The sequence below is a fragment of the Podarcis gaigeae genome (genome assembly GCF_964106915.1).
Source record: "Podarcis gaigeae genome assembly, chromosome: 1".
In the NCBI taxonomy this organism is placed as follows: domain Eukaryota; kingdom Metazoa; phylum Chordata; class Lepidosauria; order Squamata; family Lacertidae; genus Podarcis; species Podarcis gaigeae.
This window is the reverse complement of record NC_139678.1, coordinates 89,167,807-89,187,320: the sequence shown is the minus strand read 5'-3', so window position 1 is coordinate 89,187,320 and position 19,514 is coordinate 89,167,807. Positions and strand designations below refer to the sequence as shown.

The 19,514-nt window shown below is 39.9% G+C and overlaps 1 protein-coding gene and 1 long non-coding RNA gene across 3 annotated transcripts in view; both read left to right on the top strand.

Moving 5' to 3' along the window:
* LOC310825486 overlaps window positions 1–19,514 on the top strand; it is a 632,470-nt gene that overhangs the window by 553,541 nt on the left and 59,415 nt on the right. The gene's annotated exons all lie outside the window — the stretch shown is intronic.
* Window positions 1–19,514, top strand: part of CNTNAP5 (contactin associated protein family member 5) — a 313,291-nt gene that overhangs the window by 234,362 nt on the left and 59,415 nt on the right. For both annotated transcript variants that reach the window (XM_083734111.1, XM_083734112.1), the window contains one exon: window positions 15,955–16,111. In XM_083734111.1, coding sequence (XP_083590237.1) covers window positions 15,955–16,111 — 157 coding nt within the window. The remainder of the gene's footprint in view (window positions 1–15,954; window positions 16,112–19,514) is intronic.

The following is a 19,514-nucleotide window of genomic DNA, read 5'->3' as shown; positions in this document are numbered from 1 at the left end:
AATGATGCAGCTTGTCACGGTGGCCACGTGACCCGGAAGTGTCTGCGGACAGCGCTGGCTCCCGGCCTATAGAGTGAGATGAGCGCACAACCCTAGAGTCTGGCAAGATTGGCCGTATGGGCAGGGGTACCTTTACCTTTTTATGGATTTTGAACTGAAAACTTCATTAGAACAATTGGGAACTCTGAAAGCCAGCAGATCACAAAGTTTTGAACTGCATATTAATTTTGGAGCTGTGTATCAGGTCAATTCACACTGGCATTTGCAAAGATAAAATGCATTCTTAGATTTAGTTTTGGTTTTGTTTTTACATTGCCTCACTAGCATTCAGATTAAGTAAAGCAAAAGAAAGTGATATTTTCTCTGGAAGCAAAGAAAGAAAGCAAAGACAGTCATTGATTAGAAGTGTGGACAATGTTAGGCTGGTGAGCAATTAGGAATGTTGAAACTTATCTAAGATATTATCTCTTACCCATTAGTCATTAAATTGGCAGTTGTGAATATTTTGAAGTATTCAGGTGTTTGATCCCTAGGGAAATGTTGCTTGACTGTCTGAAGAATGGTCACAAACTATTGCCATAAATCCTTCCTTACAAATGACCTATAAAACCTCCTATGAAAGAAAGGAAGAGGTAGCAAACAGATGGTATGTTGATATCATTGTCAGTGGAGCCTTTGCAAGCTTGCAAGCTGCATGTATCCCCCCCCCCCCAAAAAAAGTGAGGCTATATAAAGTTCAAATAAGATCTATGTGTGTTTTTAAAGAACAGCCTAGAACATAGCACATGTTTGTTTTGTTTTGGCAGACAGCTTTTTGCCTGGACTGACATGCTACCTTTTAAAAAAGAAATAAACAAATCTTTGGGCTATATTGGTTAGAAAAAGGAGCCTAAGGCTGTTTCAAATGGAAGGTAAAAAAAAATGCTACAAAAGGCCAAGCTGGCTTGACATATGATGACCTTAGCTGTGTATTAAAACCAGAGTAAAGCTGCAAGTCTAGGGAATAACAAGCTTTTTCAGCATATTGCATCTTCAGAGAGACAACAGTAACCTTAGATTTCTTCCTTTGACTTTGTAATAAGGTGTGACGGCCAAAGGAAATCTCTCTGGGCAGCATTTTTTTAGATGTCTTACGAGACAGTGGCTAATCCATCAGATGCCTTTATTTAAGTGTCTGTATTTAAGGAGCTGACATTTTGTGGAGTTTGAGCTTACCTGTTCTATTGGCTGTAAAAGGAAAGTTCAGCTGAATTTGAGAAGGTGTGGGTGAATTGTGTATCTAACAGGGCACAGGGCAACCCAAATCTTTCTTCTACTGGTGTCACTATCAGAGCACATAGTAGGAAACTTGAAGGTAACCATGAGGACCCAGGTTGTAGGAGAGAACTGGATGAAGTCAATACTTTCCCAGTACAAGATGAGCTGCAGAAGTCACAGCTTTGTACCCATGTGTTCCACTGAAACATAATTCTGTTTGTGTAAACAAGTTTTGAATACAAAAATGTACTGTCCGAAGCAGTCCACAGAGGCTTTCCAGCTGACAGTCTCATTTGTATGCATGAATATAAGCAGATGTTTTACATGGGACTGTTAAGTGGACCAGCTGTTTGAGAGTCATTGATGTATTCTGCCTAAATGCAAAGCTGTGTACTTAAGGCCACTTTGCCCTCTTATTAGAGAAGCCTTGAAGATGCAGAAACTGCCTGTATAGTGCTGACTCCTTGTTTTTACCACATCCTTGCACCCTACCTGTACTTAACAATATGCATGTTGATACTTTTGACAGTTTTTGGTTTTTGCTGAAAACTGTATTGCAAAATTCGGAGAAGTGCAAAACCTAAGGAATGATTATGTTCTTATCCCTGTATTAGCTTGAGGCATGCAAATTTGGTTTGTTTACTTTAAAAAGGGAGATCCTCCATCTTCACTTCTGAGTAAATATACATGGGATTGCTTTGTTAATTGAATATCCAACCAAATCATTAGCTCCTCCTCTTAATTCTAATCTGAAAATGCTTCTTTTTTGGTGGATAATGGTGAATGCCACATGAAGTGGAGCTGAATTTGCTATGTGGGGGAATGAGGTTTTGGAAGAAAATGAGTAAAAAAAAACAACCTACATGTTGGATGATTTATGCAGAGCCATAAGCTGGAATTAATAATTGTGCAAACATTGAAAATGTGATAACCCTTTACGTAGAACATGTCAAAAAAGAAGAAAAGAAGAAGTGAAACTGGATTCTCTCTAGTACTGAGCAGCCACATATGAACTCCAATTCCTTTCCATGTATGTGGGATGGATCCATACAGCACATGGTTATGGCCTATTTTAAAGCTGGGATGCGAAGACCAGTAACATATATTAAGTAGAAGAGATGAGTGCTAGAAAATTCATTATTCACTAGGTAAGAAAAACATTTCAAAACTGATTAAGATGCTCCATAAAGAAGATGGGTTATTGTCATGCTGACCTTTAAAATTGGTCAGGATGTATTGCCAAGAGTCTGCTGGGTACAGTATTCTATGAATTTTCTCATTTCTATTCTCTTGGCATTTTTTTTTTATCCTAGCATGCTGGCTTATAGCCAGTTCATTTCATGGTGCTGCCTATACATATGTTCTGCTACAGCTGCATTTTTCCAAACTGCACAATCTTGCAGCCCTTGAGCACACCCTGGGATGACAAATGACATCCCCGCTGCTTTGACCAACAGAGACATAATTGCAGGTTGTGAGTAGGACAGCTGAGTCGTGATGGTGCAGTGGTTTGTATATGCCCTTAAGTTGTAATTGACTGCATTTGTTTATTGCAGCATGATTCCCCTTTCCACCACTTAGAACATTAACTACTGACATTAATTGTAACTTTTCCAGTGCTGGAATTACTCAGAGGCTGACAGCTGTGTTGAATCAGCAATTATTTATTTACAGTTGCTCTTTAATGTATTTTAACACATTAGACTATAAAGAAGTTTAATGAGAGGTATTAACACTTTTGGTGACTCACCAAATGTGGGACGCAATTCCTTTGTTGGGACAAAAACAAGGGGAAATAAGTCCCTTCTCCATTGTTGATGCTGGCATTTCATTTGGGGTGGTTTATTGTTCTGAGCAAGATCGGTGGGTGCAAAATTTAGGGAATACTGGTGGGTTTATTTTTAAAGAACGGAGGAAAAAAGTTCCCCAGAATGTTCCATGCTATCAGAATGCATAGGTGGAGCAAAGTTATATATAACTTTGAAGGTCAAATAAGTGGGTGGGAAGAGTTCGTGTTCCTTAAGTACATGTCAGACACGAAACAAAGTAGCCTTGCTTTCTTCTCCTGCCCTTATGATATATAATGGCCAAGACAGAAATAATGGTCAGCTCATATAAACACAAGGTGAGTGAAAAGGGGAAGGACCTGAAGAACATGAGTATAGAAGAGTGGTTCTTTCTCTAATGCACCTATTTGCTACTGTGTGGGAGAACAGACATTTTAACTCCAGCCCTCACAACATGGATTGCAGGGATATATTTTTATAGTCAGTGGAGCTCCCTCTAGCAATGGTTGTTTAGGGGGATGGAATCATTGTTTTGAATCACTGCTTGGTCTCAATCCCATGGACAAAGGGTATTTATTAAATTCAACCAGCATACTACAAGGAAATGCACAACTATAATGTACATTTAGACCAATTTTCCAAATGGATTGAACATTAGAAAATGGATTTGACTCATAGCTCTTTTTCCAGGAATGGTGATAAAATAATGTATCTCTCTTTTCTTTGTGCATTAGAGCACTGCTGGCTCCATAGTACAAAGATTGCTAGCCTAGCAAGAAAACATTTCAGCAAAAGGCTAAATATCTGCATGTGTGTTGACTTTATCCACATTTATACTTTTTGGTAATTGAGGCATATGAAGCAGAGTCTTCAGATAGACCTAGCAGAAGCATAATAAGCCTGTTTCTGCACTTCAGGGGGTAGTGAGCAAATTGTGATTGCTCATCCACTGCCAATAGTATATATCCTTTGTTTAAACGTGATTATCTATCCCATTTGTAGTATGAACCAGTCATTACTCCTAGCACAGAGTAAATATACAGCTCAGGACAAGGTTACTTGAGATACTTCCTTATACACAGTAGACCACTGTGGTCTGTGGTAGAGTTTCACCTTAAGATTCCAAAGAGGTTGGACCATTCAAGAGATATTGGTATTAAGAAATGAAGTCACTAAGTTGCAGGTGAAGGAATTAAGTTACAGTGGCATCCAGTCATCATCTGGGTAAATTGAAGAGTGGAGAGCAATAGTGTGGGCAGGGGAGAAGTCTGTCTAACTTTAAACTTTTAATGTTAGACAGTGGCATTCCCATAGGAGGCATGATATGTGAAAAGATAGATGGTTTGGGGCAGAGGGATGTGTAGTTTGGACTTACTGTAAATATCAACAATGTGAAAAATATCCTAAGGAGAACCTCAGTGTAGCTAGTATGGTGCTATCTGGATGTTATTGGAAGACAGCTCTCTCCCATCATTTCTGATCACTGGCCATGCAGGTTGGGGCAGATGGGAGCTGGAACCCAACAACCCCTGGAAGCATTGGCTATCCCTCCAAAAGTCATGTCTAAGTCAATATGTTGCAGGACACAAATAATATGAAAGAGAAGGTTTTTTTTGTTTTAGTTTTTAAAGGTAAGTCAGTCTCCATCTGTGGGACCAGACTTATGTCCATCTTGGTCATCAAAATGAACAAAGTGGAACAAAATGGAAGATACTCATTGAGGAGTGAATATACACTTTTGTATAGTTGCAAAGAGCTCTTTAAAAGAATCCAGAAAGTAGACATTTAGCAGCCACTTACCTTAACACAGCTTTTGAGGGCTTGACAGTTCTAAGCATAGCCACTGCTTTAGATATTCCAATCCATGTTGGAGCAGTTATGTTTGTTTTGAGTAGGGAATAAATGCACTCTCATTCTTCAGTCACAGCAAACCCCTGCATGTTGAATTTCACTGTGGTTTTTATCTTAATGGAGCCTGCAGAAAAGAATCAGTGACCCTTCTATTCTTCATGCAGTTCAAAGTGTTCTGTTATTTTTCAGTGCTAAGGTGTCTGACAGTTTCTTAAAACAGTGCCAACAGCTTACTGATGTTGATGAGGGGTTATTTTTCCAACTCCTGAAAACTTTGTATAGCACAGCAAACCTATTGGGGGTGTGTGTGTGTGGAATTGTGTTGTATTCCAATTCCAGTTCCACTACACCACTGCTTGAGTATTCTGGGGCACCATCTCTCCTAGCCTTCATCCTTTCCCGTATGACCTGTTATTGATTACTGTGAGATGCAGCTGTGTAAAAACATGCAGGGGGGTGCCTAGTGATCTGCTAATATTGCCTTATACTGAATCAGATCATTTGTTCATTTGGTCAATGAACAGCAGCCTCCGCAACCTTCCTAGCCTTGCCATTAAGACTATTCATGTCAAAAGAAGCTCATTTTTACAGGTCCCTTATATACTGTAGCAGGGGGTTAACAATGTGTTAATTTTCTGCATCAGTGAAAAACACCTTTAATTTACTTGTACCAATTGACTGAGAGTTCTTCGGTTTCTGCCTGCGTTATGGTGCCCAATTATCAAAGAGCCAGGGAGCTTAATGCTAGATTCAGTTTCTCACAAATTTCCTTCACTGCCCTGTCTGAAACAGCATCAGAAGACTCTCTAGAGAATCTTTCAAAGCAATCTTGACAAATATTCTGAATATAGCACTACTAAAAATATAGAGTTCCTGTTTATTTCTAACTGTGTAACATTGAAAGCTAACTACAAAATTATGTTCTTGCTACCTAAATTCAAAGTAATTCCATGTGAGCCATGCCAGATTTATATTCATACTATAAATGGTAGTGAACATTGGCTCAGTGTGTAGGTTGAATAGCAGGGTGAATTGATCATGTTACCCTCCTATGTCAAAATGTGATGTCAATACCCCACCCACAAATTCATGTGTAACTCTGTTGGCCTGTTGTCTATATATGTTTCTGAATAGAATAGCTCTCTGTTTTCTTGTGATCTAAATCCATTGGCTTAAATTAGGCTGCTTCAAATGTTGCTGGCAAAGCAGTGAAAAGCTCTGGATTTTTGTTTTTGTTAAACACAGCAGTGGAGGATAGTTTTTAAACTTAAAAGCTTTGTTTAAGGTTTGTTTGTGTGGTATTTTTTCAAAAAAAATCCTGCATTTCTCTGCGTTAACAAAACAAAACACCAGAGATCTTCAGAACTCAGCAGGCAGCATTCTAGACAGCTTCATGATGTTAGACCTATTGGGAACCTGCTGGATTCTTATAAGGCCTATCAGAGGATGAAAACAAGCTCAGTAGAAGAAAAGATGATGGGAAGCTGCAAAGTTGTTTTGTTTTTTGTTTTGTTTTGTTTTTTTTTTAAATACACCAACTGGCCACCTCTTCATTATTTTGAGGTAAGTTATTTTTGCAGAGATGCTGGTAAAATGTGGGCTGGGTGAGGTTACTGTCAGGTGGATTTGTACCTGTTTGACTAACCAAAACCAAAGAGGGTACTCACTAATGGTTCCTCATCATCCTGGGGAAAAAGTTTCAAGTGGAATGCCACAGGGTTCTTTCCTGTGCCCCTTCCATTTGGACATCTTTGTAAACAACTTGGATGAAAGAATTGAGAGGATGCTCCTCAAATTTGCAGATGACGCTAAATTGGAAGGGGTAGCTAACGCCACTGAAGACAGAATCTGAAGACAGATTGGAGAACTGGGCCCAAACAAACAAAATGAATTTCAAGGTCTACATTCAGACAGACGGAACCAGATGCACAATTATGAGATGGGAGACACTTGGCTGGCAAGTAGTACATGGGAAAAGGATCCAGGGGTCTTAGTTTAACACGAGTCAACAGTGATACGGCAATAAAAATCAGCTAGTGCTATTCTAAGCTGCATCAGCAGAACTATAGTGTCCCAATCAAGGGAAGTAATAGTACTGCTCTAGTCTGCCTTGGTCAGACCCCACCAGGAGTACTGTGTCCACAGGGAGGCTGCCTAAGTGGCATCAGGAGATTCTGCACCAGCAAATGTAGCCTCCTCCTCGTTCGCCAGCATAGCAGAAATACTTCTGAAAGTGCCATGACAGAATAAGGGAAAAGAGTAGCGAAGTGCAGGTCAAAGTAATTTTTCCTTTCATTTTTGGGTCCTGCGCTCTGGTGTGAGCCAACTGACTCGCACCCACAGCGCAGAACCAAAAAAGTACATCTGTTGGTCCTGCGCTTTGGTGTGACCATACCAAAGAAGCCAAAATGGGACATCTGGTATTGGGATCAAAAGCTGGGGTGGCTTATGTCATTCCAGGGTGCCCCACTTAAAGTGGGACATTTGGAGGGTATGAGGGCCCAGAACAGCCTTATGAGAAACATCTGAGGGAGTTGGGTAAGTTTAGCCTGGAAAAGAAGATCCAATAGACATCTTCAACTATCTAAAGGGTTGTCGCACGGAAGATGGAGCACGCTTGCTTTCTCCTGCTCTGAAGGATAAGACCCAAACCAATATATTCAAGTTACAAGAAAGGAGATTCTGACTAAACATCAAGCAGAACTTTATGATGGTAATTGCTGTTTGATAGTAGAACGGACTCCTTTGGGAGGTTGTGGGCTCTCCTTCCTTAGAGGTTTTAAAGCCGAGGTTGGGTGGCCATCTGTCATGGATGCTTTAGTTGGGATTCCTGCATTGCAGGGGGTTGGACTAGATGACCCTCAGGGTTTCTTCCAGCTCTACAGTTCTATGAGTTTATGAAAGCAGTGGACACATCTGCTCCCTGAAGAGATTGTGGAGGAAAGTGAAAAGCTACTGGCCCCATTTTCTTGCAATTTGGTAGATTTAATACAATCAGGGAGACTCTTGTGCTCTGAAAATTTCACCTACTTTGCTGATTAGATTTCCCATTATAGAGAATGGGGACAGCAGAGCTGGTTTTCTACTCTGTTGGTTGGAATACTAGTTGCAATTCAAAGCAGAAAGAGCACAAAGCAACTCAAGAATGTGTGGTGTAGTATTCAGCTAAGTTGTTGCATCCACAGAACAAGGTCTGCTCATGCCATGGGTCTTTCTCGCCTCTTTTCCCCCTATACCTTGCTATACCCTATAAATTTGCTCTGTAGAGCTGGATGAGCCTCCTGAGCAGGTTTTGGGGTGCACAAGGGGAGGAGAAAGGGAAAGTCCTATTGTAGGAGAGGACCTCATTGCTCACATGCATACCCCATTAGCACTGCATTGAATTCCACCCATATCATCCCCCCCCCAAAAAAAGCACAGGTACAAAAACAAGGCAAATTTTGTGTTCATTGCCCAATAATAATAAATTGTAACATCAAGGGGTTAATCAATATGCATATAGCCTAAATATATATACTAAATATAAGATGGCATTATCACAGTACTAGTTAAGGTAACACACCATTCTTAAATATTGTCATTATGCAGCCAAGCTGTATAGCTCAACAATATTTTCTCAAAATATGTTTTCTATAGCTGTTGGTATACCAACAATATTTTCTCAAAATATGTTTTCTATAGCTGTTGGTATACCAACAAGGACTTCAGCTCTAGCACACCAAATTTCAAAGTTTGGCTGGAAAGATGGCTCATCATTGACAACAGGCAAGATGAACTGGACTGCATTAGTCAATGATAGGAGGATTGCCTTCCACAGCTGTTGCTTTTCTGGAAATGAAAATCTTTGGTCTTTGAGGCTGCAATCCCACTGTACCATTTACTTGAGAATAATCTCCATTGAACTCAATGGATTTTACCTCTGAGAGGATATGTACAAGATTGCCATGTTAGGGATTCTGTTAGTCTAATAGATGATAGCAAAATGTGACTTTGCAAGCTGGCTTGCAATTTTCTTATTTTTCTATACTCTTCTATTTTGTCAGGTAGGGTATACATAAATGAAAAATAAATGCTTATCAAAAATGTGTCAGGAATAGTGACAAAAATAGCATCTCCCCCCCCTCCATTCTCCCGCACACCATCTAGCAAGTAAAAACATGACAGTGTCATTGCAATCCAAATGTCTAGCCTCTTACACCACTTCAGTGACTAATATTTATAGAAATATGAAAACTTAGAAGTCTGACAATATCACATACAGCTTTTCAGTTACTAAATGTTACAGAGAAGAAAGATAGATCTAGGGCAGCTTTATTTTTGCTGCAGCAGCCATACATCTTTCCTCATGTGCAGGAATTAAATAAAGAGGTCAGGGGTTGACAGTTATGTATCTTCTATCAAACTGTATTGGATGAGGGGGGTTGATGACTACAGAGCTTGTGTGGAACAGCATTTGTTGAAACAAACTCTCCATAGCTGTTCTGCTTTTTGTATCAGCTTTCTTTTCTTCCGATCCCCTTCGCTTTCTTTTTTCTGAGCCCAGTTCTCTCTTTGCTGCGCCTGATATAAAAACCCTAATGTGTCTATTATGAGTGAATTCTCTGTCTTATAGAATGGGAATTGGGAAGGGGGGGGAGAGATATAACAATTCTTAATGTGCTTATCAGTGCAATTGGTTTCCATCTGCTATTTTGGACAAAATAAATATGTTACAGAAAATAACATGAACATTGAATCAAGCTGCAGTGCTTTGCCACAAGTGGTTTTTTATTCATAGACACGTAAAGTTAAATTCCTGCTGTGCGAGACCATGGGTGGCTTGCAGAACTTAATGTGCTCTTCATGAAGAAAGAAATATCTTCGAACTTTCAGTGAAGAGAAGGAGATTTGTTTCTTTCAAATTCAACCCAGTGCTTTAAAATTGAGAATGAGGGAGTAAGACAAATACAAGTATTATTTATGGTTGTGCTGCATCTCCTACTCCCCCGTTCCTGACCAAGAGTAGGCAGGTCTGATCCTGCAGAGTGCTTCTTCCTTCTGAATAGCACCTCATGCTGTGCAGGACTGAATCCTTTCATGTACTAAATGGGGTTATATCCTGGGTGGTGCTGCTCCTTCACAAGTGGCCTCGTTGTGTGGTGGTGGTTCAGGTGGAGGAGACAAGGAAAGGCTTGGCATGAAGAGATAGAGGTTGTGCAGGAAAGGTATCCACTCATCCTCACCCTTACCTTGTCCCATGAAGACATGGTAGCCTTGGAAGTCCCTCTTTTTCATGGTTTCTACTTATTTTTGTCCATTCTGGCCTCTCCTTTCTATGCCCTGACAGCCCTGACAGCCCTGAATCACTTCGTGCCATCCTGTGGTGAACTGGGGCTATCTTAACCCAAGTCAACTTATGCCCAGGTTCCCCCAAATCAGCCAACTTTGGTACAAAACTCAGGCTTTGGCTGAATCCAGCACACAACCCTACAGTATGGGCCTGAGGGAGTGGTGTAGAGGTTGTTGTGTGTGTGTGTGTGTGTGTGTGTGTGTGTGTGTGTGTGCACGCGCATGCCCCCGTGCTCCAGAGTCCATCATCCCTGACCATTAAATATGCTGGCTGAGGCTGATGGGAATTGGAATGCAACAACATTTAGAGCAGGCATAGGCAAACTCGGCCCTCCAGATGTTTTGGGACTACAACTCCCATCATCCCTGACCACTGGTCTAGCTAGGGATGATGGGAATTGTAGTCCCAAAACATCTAGAGGGCTGAGTTGGCCTATGCCTGATCTTGAGCATATCGGGCTTCCCCTGCAATAGTGTATAAAGCATAGGTAATACACTTTTAAAATAAGTCAGCTAGGAAAATTATTTATTCTTCTCTTGACTAAAGGAAATTTCCCTAATGTCTCAAAGGTTTATCCCTTTTTGAGTTCAGATGCCACTTTTTTTTTTTTTTTTAGCAGTGAAGGGATTGTGGATCCTTGAAAACACCAACTTTGAGGAGAAATCTCCAAGATGTTAATTGTGTTATAACTGTTCTAAGAATTTGAATTTGAAACTTGTTATGTCTACACACAGCATTGGCAAATTCCAAGCATGTAAAAGTAAATACATATAGTAAATACATATATGTTGGGTAGCCATTTTGTGTTAAATAAATTGAATCATGCTTTACTAAGGTCTACGCAAAAGATAGGTGGCACGTGTGTTGTATCTTTTGCCATTGAGAGTCAGTGCCTTAGAACAGACCCTTTTTGCTGGAGCTTTTGTTTTTATTTTGGTCCACTTAAGGTGTTTGTGGTGAGCATATATGAGGGCACACTGTGGAGCAACAAAAACATAACAGTATAATTATATTGCTTCTGAACAGCATGCTAAGCAAATACACTCAAGGAATAGCATAATTAAATCCTTCTAAAGCATGTGTTAAAGTTCTTCATTGAACCTATATGAGGGTCTCTATGACCCTCATTCCTCTCTTTATTGCAGTTCAAGTGAGTTACTATTTCATTTCTTAGTGGCAGAATCAGATGCTACAAGAGATACTTAAAAAGATACATTAGACCATAGAAGTCTATTCCCTATCCTTTGTCAGATAGTTCCCTCCAGTGTATTAGCAAGTTCTCTATTTAGCCTGGTTTTAAATGACTCAAGCTTTGGCAAGTCTACTACTATCAAAGACTTTCATATATCTTTTGGTTGGTTTAGTACAATAAAATAGATATAGTCAAACACAGAGAAGACGTTATAAAACTGTTCATTCTTAATACCCTAGCGATGGCTATTTATCATATGATTATGCTCTAGTTTAATGATCCTATCCAAGAGGCAATAATATGCAGCTTGACTTTGATTAATGTTCACCATTATTTCCTAATAGCCACACAAAGTTGTATTTTAAAGCTAAATATTGTCTTCCCCCGAATTAGCACATTTTTAATTAGGCAGATAACTTCTGTCGTGTCTATTTAAATTGTCAGTTAAATTAGATTGCTAATCCTAAATACACTTGGATGTTCCTGCAGTTTCTATAAAAGGCATAGCAAACAGTTGATTAGGCAGGATCTGGTGCACTCCCCCCCCCCCCCTGTTAGCCCTTCAAGGAAAAGAAAGACTCATCTTATAGAATATCAATTGGTTCCAAAACGAGGTAGCACTAGTAGGTATAAATTAGGAGTGTGCTTAAACCCTAATTCAGCATATAGATATAAACAGCCCATTGCAGCTGATACTAACTGAGAATATGCCCAGTTTGTCTCAAAGGTCTGAGTCCATGGCTATAGCTATTTGGGGCTTTTTTGACAGAAGTGGATGGAATTTGCAGGTCTAGAAGCCTTTTCAAAGTGAATAAAACTTGCCAAATATGTTCAGAGGCTTTCGTGGTGGCTGTCGTTATAGTTGGTTTGCTTTAAAAAAGAACAGGATCTATAACTTTTTAATATGGGGCAGGATTGGTTAAAATTTGTCCCTTCTGAGGCATGGCTCCTCCCATTTCCAGAAGAATATTTGCAGTACTTGTCCCACAAGGGCAGCCATCACAGTTTTAGGATGGAAATTCCTTAATCTCCCCAAGTGTTCTGTAAGCAATATGCCTGAGAAAAGTTTCCTTGAGTAAGAAACCTACCAGACTGCAGATGAATGGGTCCTGGGCCATTTGTGCGGGCGTCTCTACCCCCATTGTTCAACCCAGACACTGAGGTCCAGCTCAGAGGACCGTCTGGTGGTTCCCTCACTGTGAGAAGTAAGGTTACAGGGAACCAGGCAGAGGGCCTTCTTGGTAGTGGCCCTGCCCTGTGGAACGCCCTCCCATCAGATGTCAAGGAAATAAACAACTATCTGACTTTTAGAAGACATCTGAAGGCAGCCCTTTTTAGGGAAGCTTTTAATGTTTGATGTTTTATCGTGTTTTTTATATTCTGTTGGGAGCCGCCCAGAGTGGTTGGGGGGAAATAAATTTTATTATTATTATTATTATTATTATTATTATTATTATTATTATTATTATTATTATTTTGTGGTGAGAAGAAATAATGGGTTTACTTTTTGAGTAAAACAATTCCTTCTGATTAGTCACAGAGGAACTCTTCCTCTCAACCTTCTTCATTCCCATCCTGACATCATAAACTTAGAGACATAAGATTTGCTCTTGCAAAGCTATTCCCTTCCTGAAAGCACTGGGATTGGAGAGCACTAGTCAGTAAAATTGCCTTTGATTTCACAATGTACTGATCTGTCACAAAAGACCTCTCCCTCTATACCTTTTCCCCACACTGGTGTCTGCTCTCCCTTCCCTCATTATTCTTTTCTGGTGTTTTAGTAAGCTTAAACACAATACATTCACTTTCAGCAACTGCTTTTCTGCAGCATTTTGTAAGTGTGCCTGTGCCTGTGTATGTCTGGATTGATGAGGTGCCATGGAACACTTCAGGGTTCCTCCCTTTGAATTTTACCATCTCATAGAGATTCCACTTTGCCTCTGGCAAGCCCAAAATACCTCTGAGGTTTCCCATTTTGCTCCAGAGTAAGATTCTACTTACTCTGATGCGCACCCCTGCTAGCTGGATGATTGGTTTCCAGCACAGAAAGGGATATGAAGGTATCATAGTATGCCATCCACTTGCATACCATCATCTCTCTCTCTCTCTGTGCTGTAATTGTATGCAACAATAATTTTAAAAGAACGTGTTGACAGTAATACACATTAATATTCCAACTTGTATTCACAAGTTCGAAAAATGCAAAACTGAAAGATATATGCTAGGGGAATTCATATTGTCGTCTTTTCTGTTTTTATAATGAGTACCATTGGGCATTAGGCAAAGCCCTTGTTTCCTAATTTGTGATGACCTGATAATCATTCTTCTCTCTTTGTTTCATTGTTTGCAATACTGAAATTTGAAAGCAATAGGATCTGTGGGAAAGCAGTGGGCAATGCAAACCTGACTGAGCGGTTTGGTGAAGCTTTTCTTAATTAGTCCACTGCAATTAGTAATTAACCTCGTTTCATGTTTCATGTTTTTTATTATTATTTAAAAAATGTTGTTATGAATACATATAATGCAATTAGCTCTTGCTAACATTTTCAATAGACTAGAAGCTAGCCTGCATAAAATTCAAATCATTTTTGCATGCCAGTTCTTTTATTTTTCATGTATCAATACTTAGCTACATTTATAGCTGATAAATGAACTGAGGAGTAGAGATCAGAAAGTTCTATTTCGAAATGTTAATCTTTGGAAAATTTTCATTCAACGGCTTTGGGTTTCTTTCTGCCTTTTTTATTTCATGGATCTCACTCACGTACAGTCCCCCAAGGCCCAAACTCCAGCTATTTACCTTTCCTGGTTTATTTAGTCTTATTTTCATTCTGCAAAGTTTGTCGCAAAACTCCGAATAAGGTATATCTCTGCCTATGTCTATATCTCTTCTAGGAACTGTGCATACTCCGGGCAACATGGGGCTGTGTAATGTACAACTAATAATTGTATTCAGTGATTTTTTTCTGGGGGGGGTGTGCAGGGGGACGCATACCGCTAAATATTTTATAAATCTAAGTTTGACCTCATCGAGGGACTGTATTTCAATATGAATAGGAAAATGAGAGTACCCCTAAACATTTTTTTAGGGAAAAAAGCATGATTGTATTATTTTACAAAAGGAGATCCCTGTATTGCATAGGGTTGGACTAAATGACCCTTGGGGTCCTTTCCAACTTTCCAATTCTATTATTCTAATAGTATTCATGACCATTGCAATAGTGTCTGGTGTGCAAAATATTTCAAATAAAGATCCTCATATTTGGAGCTCTGTGAACATGTGTTTAACACAACAGATTGTATAGATGTGTGCATAGATACACAAGTAGATCTGGTAATATTTATGCTGCTCACTCAATAAGGGATGGAGCCTCTAGCGCAGTCATATCACTGTCCATGGCAGCCCCACACATTGGAGAACAAACATCTGTGGCAGGGAGCCATTTGTACTAACATAGGCTTCCTACACAATTTAGAATTGGCCATAGTCAACATTGAAACTTAGCCTTACCAAAATACTTGGCTCAAATGAAGTCCTGCAGTCACTTTCAAAGTTGTTTCCTTGTACCCACTTCCATCAGCTGTCAGCATAGTTAAGGAAGCCTGGTGGAACTTTACATGGCTAATAACAACAACTTTATTTTTTTAGATGCCACCCATCTGACTGGGTTGCCACTTTGGCTGGCTGTAAATGTGCATAATGAATGTGCAGTTATTCTTTTTTCATATAGGTTTCTAAAAATGCAGTGTTTGATTAGAAACTCTACCCTTACAAATATTTGCATCTCCTGTAGACCAGAGTTTAGCCAACATGGTACCTCCAACCTGACCATTGGACATGTTGGCTGGGGCTGATGGGAGTTGGAGTCCGACCACACCTGTAGAGCACCACGTTTGCCATGCCTGTTTTTGACTCTTCCTCAAATTGTTCTGGGAACTAAATGGTTTTATATACCTCTGCAATACAACAAGTAACTTTCCAACATTTTAGAGAATACAGTGGTACCTCCAGTTACAAATTTAATTCGTTCTGGAGGTCCGTTCTTAAGCCAAAACCGTTCTTAACATGAGGTGCGCTTTCGCTAATGGGGCATCCCGCTGCTGCCGCGCTGCTGGCATGTGACTTCTGCTTGCATCCTGGGGCAAAGTTCGCAACTAGGGGTACCTACTTCCAGGTTAGCAGAGCTCATTACCCAAAGCATTCGTAAAGAGGACGGTACATAACCCGAGGTTCCACTGTAGTTTGGTGATATCATTCATTAAAATATATTTTAAACACGGGATGCTTTGAAATCACCAGGATGTACAAAAACATAAGATCAGGATGTACAAAAACATATTAGGTATGGCTGAATATGTAAATTTGAAACATTGGATTCAATATGCTGACCTTCAGATTTCCAATGTTAATTTTATATCAGATTCAAAATGATATTCCATCCCAGCTGTAGCAAGAACAAGGACTTCTTACATCTTTTCTCGATTTGCCTACTGACTTCAGATTTCTTATGGCACTTTTGCTCTTTTTGTTTCCCCAGATGGAATGCCATTTGTTTGGTGGGTTGGTCGAGCCAATGAGAAGCATCCTTACTGGGGAGGGTCTCCTCCTGGAGCCCAGCGCTGTGCATGTGGACTGGAGGAAAGCTGCCTGGATCTGAGATACTTCTGTAACTGTGATGCAGATAAGGACGAATGGTAACTATGGAGATTTGCCCTACACCAATAAAACAGAAGTGAATAAATTAATGCGTAAACTTATGAAAAGGATTGTGCAAGTTTAGTAGGAATAAAAGAGGGTGGATTCTGAGCTTCCCATTTGTGGGTCTCCATTGTGATTGCTTTGAAATTGCAGTGCTGGTACTAACCCAGAAGACCTTCAGAGAGAGTTGTATACCATTTTATGGCCTAAGGTTTCAGTACAGTATTTTTTAGTCTGCATCCAGCTCTATATCAGTTAATTTCCAGAAGGTTGACAAAGAGCACTTTTTTTTTACCACTCTTGCATCAAACTAGGACTACAAAGGCATATACAACATTCTTGATGGGCATTCCCAAACTATGTAGAATTTCTACCCCCAGAGGCAAGCCAAGACCTGAACACCAACACCTTCTGGGGATTGCCAGCTCTTCTGCCTGAAATGCAGATTGGTCTCCTTCACTGAAATGAATGAAGAGCTCCATGCGTGCGAATGACCCTTGTGTATATACTGTATGGATGCATTTTCATTTCTGGTTTCATGCACCTGTCTGCAGTAAATATATAATTCTCTTGAGCAAAGCAGTTCCACAAAGTATAAGTTTGTGCATATTACCTTCAGTTAAATAATTTATACAGTATTTGGTTTGGAATTTTTGGAAGGGAAGAAGGCTGAAAAACAGCACATAACATGTAGGAACTCTCCCATCTTCAAATTGTTACACTTTGAAGAATAAAAATTCTTCAGTTTTGACACCTGACCTATATTACAGAAAAATTATAATGCAGTAAGAAAATGGTAAAGTTGGGGGAAAATAGATTTTGTAGAACTGGAAAATGAATAAAAAAACCCCCACAGTTAAAATAATTTGTGATATATAGAATAGCTACCATCTATCCCTTTCTTCTACCACAGAAGCCATTCTATATCACAGATAATTTTGACTGTGGTGCTTTATTCATTGTCTGCAATATCCCCCCTTTTTAGTTCACCACAGATTTATGCTGCACTGATATAATTTGCCATCTATATCAATCAGTGTAAGTTTTGCATATGTCTATTTTGTCTGGCTTCCACATTAGTCTGAAATATTTTATTAAAAAATCTGCACAAGAATATATCCCCATGTATGTGTTTTTAAATATATTTTATTCTAATGTACACATTTGCTTACAAAATCCAAGAGATAATTGCAATTTGATCTGCACATTAGTCTGGGAGGTGTTTATCAGGTCAATATGCATCCGAATGCACAGAAATTGAATTCCTCAAGCCACCCTGGCAGGATTCCTTCTTTTATAAGGGAATGAGCTCAGTGTTGCAGTGGTGGAAAGCATGGTTAAAAGTTTAATTAACAAGTCTTCCTGAAGCAGAATGACTTATACAAAGGCATATCTTCTCTCACTACCCTATTAGAGTCTTTTGAGAGTGTCAACCAGCATACTGATAGAGGTGATCCAATTGACATTGCGTACTTAAACTTTCAAAAAGCTTTTGACAGTGTACCTCACCAAAGGCTCCTGAGTAAACTTAGCATACATGGATTAAGAGGAGAGGTCCTCTTATGGATCAGTGACTGGTTAAGAAACAGGAAACAGAGAGTAGGCATAAATGGATATCCAAAGATGAGCAGTGAACAAGACTGGTTCACCTTTTCCCTTTCTTTAACATTGCTTGAGACAGAAATCAACAAGAGTTCTCCTAGATGGAAAGTGCATCACAGGAATCCCTGTGGTGTCTCAGAGGATTTGAGGCATGCATATACATGTGAAGCCAGCCTTGCAAGACAGCAGACTCTCAAAGCATACCCACTGTTGGCACCAATACAAGCTTCTCTCCTGTGCAGATAAGCAGCAATAGGTGCACAGGGGAGAGAGATCCAGATCCGAAATGTAGTGGAGGGAAAATGTTAAAGCTCCCTCTCCCACAACATGGTTCTGATCTAGGAAGAGATGTACGCAGGAAGTGGTGTTATACAGAGGGCTTGTCCAGATGGGTTCTTGTTCTGTGCCTAGAAAGTACGGGTCTGAGTAATTTTCCACTTGCTCCATCCTTTCTAGGCATGGGCCTGAGCGGTTTTCTCCCCAGAAAACTCACCATGTAGCACTAAATCAGAGCAGACACCAATCCAGAGAAAAGCTGATTGAGGTTTGCTCCGATTCAGCGGTAAAGATTGAGTTTTCCCGGGGAAGAGTGGTGGGACAAATGGAAGTACGGCCAAGCCCTGATTCTGACCATCCATTGGTTCATCTAACTCAGCATTGTCTACAATGACAATTTCCCTCTAGAGTTTCAGACAGGCTCACTTCTAGTCCTATCTGGAGGGATGCCAGGGATGGAACATGGGACCTTCTGCATGCAAGGCAGATGCTTTCCCACTCAGCTACTTCAGGAGCTCCAGCATCTGGAATTTAACTGCATAAAACAATCACTCAGTTACTAACATATCTTGTTTGGCCACATGTTTGCAAAGGACCCCTTGTCACTCTGGAAGTCAAGTGAGAGCCCAGGCTCATGTCCCGCTTTTGTCACAATCATGTGTCCTTTAAATTGTGCTTCCCTAGTATGATAGAATTGATGTTCAGAATTACTATTATTTTATTAGAATGCATTCCACTACTGGTACGGCTGTTTCTGATCAGGACACTAGGTGGGTAACAAAATAAATAAGCAGCAATTGTATTGTTATACCAACCTGCACTGATGGACCTTTTAGTGTTTTTGTGTTCCCTTCTGTCAGATACAAGAGGGTCTTGGGCTAGAATAGGAATGGGCAACCTGTGAATCACCAATGTGACTGAACTCCAACTCTGATAATCTGTGCTGGCCAGGGCTGATGGGAGTTTAAGTCAACCAACATATGGAGGATAACATACTAGCCACCATTTGGGATTATTGAGCTTTCTAGATAAGCCTTACCTTAATGTTATTAACCTTCTAACACCACAGTTATTACATTATTAACTATAGCATCCTGTTTACTATAATGCTTGTTGAACTTTCAGAAGCTTGCATGGCTACAGGGTGCATGGAAGAATCTCATTAAGCTATCTTCCATTGCATTTTTAATCATCTATAGTGTGCTAGTCTCAAACTTTCAGGATTTGTTTTATTGGCTTGTTTCCCATTTACATAGCTGCAGACATCTGCTGATAGTACATATTTTCCAAGTGTACTGTATCTATCACAAATTTCATTAAATATCTATGCCACTGAGCCTAGCTACCCACTAGAGGTTTCATTAATGCAAAAGGAGAAGATATACCAATAGGGGTACCATAAGGGATGAAATTATATTTAATGACACCACTACCCTACCATCTGTTGGGCAGGAGGGGAGAGACTGTGAATATCACATCTAGAGACATGACCAGTTTATAATACTGCAGGAACTTGGAATG